At 31.5% G+C, this 7,509-nt stretch overlaps 1 protein-coding gene across 1 annotated transcript; it reads left to right on the top strand.

Annotated features, from left to right (window-relative positions):
- The first annotated feature begins 278 nt into the window (after window positions 1–278).
- On the top strand, window positions 279–5,730 carry LOC139492018 (uncharacterized). Its single transcript, XM_071280054.1, has 3 exons — window positions 279–445; window positions 1,207–1,368; window positions 3,686–5,730. Exons 1-3 carry the CDS (start codon window positions 293–295, stop codon window positions 3,698–3,700), a joined length of 330 nt encoding a protein of 109 aa, XP_071136155.1. The 5' UTR covers window positions 279–292; the 3' UTR covers window positions 3,701–5,730.
- Window positions 5,731–7,509: the final 1,779 nt, after the last annotated feature.

Raw genomic sequence — 7,509 nt, 5'->3', positions numbered from 1 at the left:
TTTTAACTCGCTGGTTTTTAATAAAATCGACCAAATAAACACATGGAAAATGCGATGATGTCTGACAGGCAAACGACATAGCTGTACTTCATGTAACCCTTCTATTTTTTCTGAACGTAGTGTCAAATGTAATTTTCATGTACGTACCGTTATACTGTTTCATCTGTTGAATGTTTTAATTATTATTTAACTATCATAGCCCTGCTTGTAGAAAATATTTTAATTAGAAATGTTGTTACGCTTTTCTTTTTAAAATTTTGGGTTTGGTGTTTAGTCATACCTAAAAGTTATCATGCAAGGAATATTCTTAGTAAGCTTTTATCTGGGTCGAAAATGCAGACAGCCTAACATAGGATATTGGAGTTTTTGTAAAGGTTTCCTAAATATGGGACTTTGTTTGCCCTGTCTTGGAGGACAATCTGATGATTATGATCAGCCATCACCAGTAAATATGTTTCTCAATAATGACACACATCTTTATGAGTTGAAAAGGACGTTTAGCTCAAATTTTAGCTTTTAGGGTCTTGACGAATCGTGTTTCATGGTTTCGTTTAGTCCAAATAATTATGACGTCTAGAAAGGCTATTATAATTTTTTTCTTTGACGCCTTACATCGATGTAAGGCGTCAAAGAAAAAAATTATAATAGCCTTTCAAGACGTCATAATTATTTGGACTAGGTTTCGTTGTATTATTATTTCCTGTTTTATAAACAATTGTATTTAAAACTAATAGGTCTAGAAAGCTAAAATCCAGTTGCTTTTCTGAAAACTCATAAAATTATATATAAAATTTGAATGTTTTAATATATGCAGGGTTTTATTAAATTTTCTATAAAATTGAGAAAGGAAATGGGGAATGTGTCAAAGCAACAACAACCTGACCATAGAGCAGACAACAGCCGAAGGCCACCAATGGGTCTTCAATGTAGCGAAAAACTCCCGCACCCGTAGGCGTCCTTCAGCTACCCCCTTAAAAAATATGTATACTTAAGTACAGTGATAATGGACGTCATACTAATTATACACGAGAAACTAAAATTAAAAATCATACAAGACTAACAAAGGTCAGGAGCCAGGCACTAAATTGCGGCGGAGTTAAACATGTTTATGAGATCTCAACCCTCCCCCTATACCTCTAGCCATTGAATGTCTATATATATGTCTGAATTAACAGTATTCTATATGTAGATGATATTTACCTCTAGGAAACAAAGAGACGACAACAAGCAGCAGCAGCAGAGCAAAGACAGAAAGCTACCGAAGGAAGAGGACTTAAAGATCCTGAAAATGTGAAGAGAAAACAACAAAAACGAGAAGAAGCTGAAAGGAAAGCTAATTCACAGCCCCAAGGAGAAGGAGGATTAAAGGTATTAGCTGAAATTAAAATACCTGTCAGTCTATGTTCCTCTATAGTAATCTTTTAGCTGAAAATTTCTTCAAAAGCTATATACCAGTATCTTAAAGATTCCTTTCAAACAGGTCTGATCGAACTAGCACTGAATTTCACTCTCAGGGCCTTTAAGGTGGCCAAGATGTCTATGTACAATGTATTTAACTACTGTAACATTAGCTTGTCAACACTGAGGTGATTTCGAACCCCATATGGTTCACATGATTCCAAATATATATGACACAGGTTTGTGGTTCTAACCAGGCACTCTGACTTCCTCCACCAATAAAAAGGGATAGCCACTTAATAACCAATATTTCTGAAAGTAGTATTTAACACCAATCAAAATACATCTCTTTCTTCCCAGTAGTGTTCTGGAACTCTTTATCAAATTCAGTTAGAAATACAAAAGGAAATGTTTGCAAATATACAATGATAGATATGTATATATGTAACACTCAGAAACGTGTCCTTCCCCCCAAACGTGTCCGATACTCCCAAACGTGTCCACATCGACGTCACTGAACTGCAAAACATGTCTAGTTGTACAAAGGGCGTCAAAGCGTGTCATTTGTATTATTCAGACGCCTAAACGTGTCCATCTTTAATAAACACCCAAACGTGTCCAATCCTTCAAACGTGCCCAATTCCTCAAACTTGTCCTATAACATATTTTTAGGGAAATAAAAGATTGTTATACTGATATTCCGTAAAAATAAAACTGTCCTTTTCCGCTCCAAAACAAATATAATTTAATTCCGAGTTATGATTAGTGTAAATTCCTAATAACCGTAAAGTGTAAATTCTTGTAACTGTACACATTTAGGCATAATCCCAAATTCCCGGAATAATTAAGGAACAATCCAAGAGTTCCGGCAAATATATAATGAACTATTTGCCACTGGACGTAATGTCTCTTCTTTGCGTGTATTTGAGTGATGCTCGAAACCAAAAGTTCATAATATAAAACCTTACTACCACTTTATAATTTTAAGAGGGTTTTTTTTCTATTTTTTGAGAGAATCAAATAGTTTCTTATTGAAGTTAAATCGGTCTTTACTGGCTCTTTAGATTTTTAAGTTTAACTAAATAAATGTTAATCCCAAATAATCGTAAACAAATTTAGGCCCAGTCCTAAATCCCCGGTATGATAATAAAACTTATGTATATAGTATTTATTGTTAATATGATATCGTTCGAATAATGCATGAAATATTTGGCACTGGACTTATGACTCTTGTTTGTATGTCTTCACTTTAGTAGTGATACTGGAAACCTAAAATTTATTAAAATACCTGATAACCAGTTTATGATTTGAATATCTTTTAAAATATCAGGACTGTTGAAAAAAAAAAGGAAGTCAATTCTTTTAAAAAACCCCCGTGAAGTATTCGCGGATTACAGCTGATTTCTTATTGCTTGCAAAGTAAAACTTTGTTTTGCTTGCTTGCTTTGTTTGTATAATTGTTAATACAAGCTTTGTAAATAAGATTGACATTTTTAAACAATATATATAGGCATTGTTTAACCTGAATATATTATATTTGAATTTAATTGGTTGTTATCCTATGGATTGTACAATATAAAAACCAAGCAAGCAAGCTAACCAAAGTTTTGTTCTACATGCATTAGGAAATTAGCTGTAATATAAAAGGCATCATCAGAGTTTATTAGTACAGAATACTTACATAGTAAACGATTAATTCAACTGAATTAGAATTATTTGTACATGTATGTGCGCTCTAAACGAGCATAATACTTGCAACTAAGCAATTTCAGTCAAAAAAAAAAGTTGATTTATATGTTACAGGTTAAACTTGCAATAACAACCGGCATTGAACCAACTAAAACTAATAAATGACGACTTCATCAACTGTGTCCCCCATTATAGAATAGTCGTAAACGTTATTGATTTTATTCATGTATTAGCGCTAAAAGACGTGAGACGTCCTGTCGTTTAATAGTGGACACGTTTTGGCGAATAACAATTATCGGACACGTTTAGGGGTTATAAAATCAGACACGTTTGGGGAATATTGGATATTACAGACACGTTTCGGGAGAATAGACATGTTTGGGGGAATCGGACACGTTTGGGGGACAGGACACGTTTGGGAGTGTTACATATATTCAGCTAGCAGATTTTAATTGTAACAATTTCCTTAATGTAGCAATCTTAATTTGTTTAATCAAGAATACATGGAATATGTTTTATAACTTATATTGTGAGCAGGAGAGGGTGTAAGATGGAGATATAATCTTGCCACGACTACATTTTTCTTTTTCTATTTTAGTGGCAGATGGGATAAGATCTCCAAAGAATGAAGAAGAGAAAAAAAGGGAGAAATACCAGTATTTCATTTTAAAAGAGTGAATATCAAACTTGTGCTATAATACCTCATATAAGTCAAATGTTGAGTTGTATCATATTATAAAATTGGATTTTTAAAGGTTTTAATGCTATGGATATTAACATATTACATTGTTTTACTAGCTCTTCAGCCAACTGAAGGCATGTGTGTTGTAAGTTTTCTTATATCATGTTTATAGAAAAATTGTATGTTAGGTGTTTTGTTTTGGTTATTTTGCTAAATTTTTCTATCTTGAATTATAAAAAGGTAATGCCATTTTGTCAAAACTTATCAAAATTCCAAATTTAAATGTAATGCCTAACTATTGGGGAGCATAAGACATAGGATAGACATTCATGGACTCTTAATTTTATTTTTTTGCCTAAATGACTGTTTGTTTTTAGACTTAAAAATCCACATTGCAATACAAAACTTATTAGTAAGAATGTAAAAATTCTAGTTTTCTTTTTAACTTGAGAGTGAGGTTAGAAGTTTTACCCATATTGAAGGCCTCACAATGATTTTGTGATGAAGAACAGCAATAAAAGAAAAGGATTTTTGCATATAAATGTCTGTTGTGATTTGTGTCATTGATTTGAGTTACCATGGTTACAGAAAACATCAATCAGGTATTTGATGTTTATGTGTTGAGATGACAACTGCTGATGTAAAAACTAAAAATTCATCTTCATTTCTTATACATGTACATGTACTCAAGATGCTAAATAATTTGCAATACTGATATGTCTTTTTTAATTATGAGGGTTGTCAATATTCAGATTTTGCTTCTGACCTATGTCATGATTATATGTGTATAAAAGATCGATTTAGGATATCTTTTTTCTTTTTAATTTTAAATGGGGTCTTTTTCTATTGAAGATTTGTGATAAAAAGATGAAAAGTAAGTGCTTTAAAATACTAAATTCTGATGAGATCAAACATGAATTTGTCAGGTATTATATAGATCAAAACATTGTTGTTTATTATTTTATTTTGTTAAGTCATCTTGTTAGATTTCTGCTAACGCTGGTCTTCTTTTATTTTAAGTTTGCTTTCATGATTATTATTGAAGTGCTCCAATCCTTTTTTAGCCTTAGGGTAATGATGACTACAAAATCTGATGGTCCAGTAAAAATTTGGGGTCCTGTTTTGAAAGAAATTTGTGCTATCAATTAGATTTTGTATTTCCATACATGTAGGGATAAAAAAGATTATGCCAATTTGCGCATCAACAACATGGTTCCTTTTAAAAATAATTATACACATTGTAATCAGGGTCTGTACTTAAAAGATGTATAATGTTACCTTAACTTTTGAGCTACACATGACAACTAGTCTATTACACTCAAAATGGTGGACCTTCTCAATTTTTGGTGGTGAATACTGACAGGACAACTAGCCACCCTATAAATATTTACATCCTTTGGTTTTTTGGTGGAGGGTTGTTTCATAACTGATCAAAGCACATCTTTTTTAATTTTTCTGTTAAACAATTTTAATCACAATATGAGCAATGATTGTGTACTTCAGTTTTAATTGTATGTATATTTATATGTAAGGCAGCCTAAAGAAAAATCTAAATCTAAAAAAATATAGAGGTAAATAAAAATGATAAAAATTGAAATTTGTAAAATATAAATATATTTTTTTACATTTGTTTAAGCACAATATAACATGGTTTTATGTGATACTGATGTAAAAATATTTTTGAATTTGACCACTCAAGTGATACAAATAAAGGGTAGATTGGCCATATATACTTCTTTGATCAAATAATCTTATGATCTATGTGACAAAACTGTTAATTTTTTCTATAAAATCTATGGCAAAGACTTATAGGACAGAGATGTTTATTTTTAATTGTTCTGCTTTACAGTCATTTGTGTGCCACTTATTGATTTTGAATATTTATTTGTTACTAAAATTATCTATTATATTTACATGTATATTGTCTTATTCTTTATATTAAAGTTGACTTCAAAGACCAATACATTGTTTGTATGAAATAATTTAGAAATGTTTGGCACTAAACTGTAAATAAATAATAGACATTAAGACAATACTCGTAAATTGCTGCAAAGTTATTATTTTATTGGTGGACATGTTTCACCATCAAGCTTGGCATCTTCAAGATAATAGAGAAACATGTCTACCAATAAATCATTGCACTGTCCATTGAACTTAGAAATTGATACTAGTGCGATTGGGGCATTTGTGTACTATGGACACACCCTTGTTTTTTAATTATCTTGATAATTATAATTGACAGACAAATAAACTAAACATAAAAAAGATCAGCAATGAAAAAAATGTACTAAAAATGCTGACTTTTCAGCAATTGACTCTAGGGGCTTCTGTGACGGATTGGTCTAAGTAGTCTTACTACTGAATCACTCCATGTCAACACTGAGGTTGTGAGTTTGAACCATGCACATTGTAGGAGCGCACGACTTCCAATATTTATCAATGTTCCTTCTGAAGGTTTTGGTCCTGTCGCGGCATTAGGCTTCCTCCATCATTTAAAATCTGACAGCCATGAAATAGCACTAAAGAGCTGAAAGTGGCATTTAACACTAATCAATCAATTGACTCAATAATACAAATAGTTAGGGCCTCAATCTAATTAAAAGAAAGATTTTTTTTTTATTCGTATATTGGTATCACGTTCTCCTCGTCGTCATTAGCAATGTCCGAAGACGGATGGTTTCCGAAAAATAACTTTTAGTAATAGTAAATAGAAATCAATAAGATTTTAACACAATGCTTATAACCACTAAAGGAAGGTTGGGATTGATTTTTGGGGTTATGGTCTCAAAGGTTATTTTCCCAAAGGTTTAGGAATAAGGGACCGAAAAAGGAGCCTAAATGAACATTTTTGTAGTTTTCAGACAATAACTTGTGTTTTAGTGTATAAATCTCTCTGAAATTATACCACAAGTTTCCATACTACAAAGGGATGGTTATGGGGGTTATGGTTCAAATCATATAACTATAAGGGGCATAAAAGGGTGAAAACAAGGTTTTTTTTCTGATTAAAGGACAATTTAGAAAATTTAAAAGCAGTGTAAGGGAGGTAATCCAATTCAAATTTAAAGAATAGTGTTATATATATGTTTGATTACCTCCCTTACTATGCTTGAAAATTATGTATGAAGAAATGATGATTGTCTTGAGATGATTATCTGTAAATTTATTTTTAAAAGCTACTATTAATTACTACTAATTTTAACCATGACTGCATGTCATGATTTATTTTAATATTTTATGATGTATTTTAAAAAATGAGTAGTTATTGTTAAAAACTTCATTAGAAATTTAAATTGAGATTATTTTTGAAAAAAAAGGGAAAGGGGGAGGTGAAAAAAAATGGGAGGGGGGTATAATTTTTCTCCTTTAAGATTTCAGAAATTAAAAAGAAAATTTCTACAAATATTTTTTGTTGAGGGGACATAGTGTATTGCTCAAAAACAAATATTTTTTTAAAGTTCATTAGACCAGATTTATTCTGTGTCAGAAACTTATGCTGTGTCAACTATTTGATCACAATCCAAATTTAGAGCTGTATCAAGCTTGAATGTTGTATCCATACTTGCCCCAACTGTTCAGAGTTTGACCTCTGTGGTTGTATAAAGCTGCGCCCTGTGGAGCATCTGGTTAGAAGATTGGTTAGACAATTTGATTGTGACTTTCATTAACTTTTAATGTTATACAGTGACAGTCTGTGGAAATCTGTAAAAAAAGTCAGGTGTAAATTCCTCTATTGATCT

Source organism: Mytilus edulis, chromosome 10 (genome assembly GCF_963676685.1).
Source record: "Mytilus edulis chromosome 10, xbMytEdul2.2, whole genome shotgun sequence".
NCBI classification, from domain to species: Eukaryota; Metazoa; Mollusca; class Bivalvia; order Mytilida; family Mytilidae; genus Mytilus; species Mytilus edulis.
This window is presented reverse-complemented; position numbering and strand designations above follow the sequence as displayed.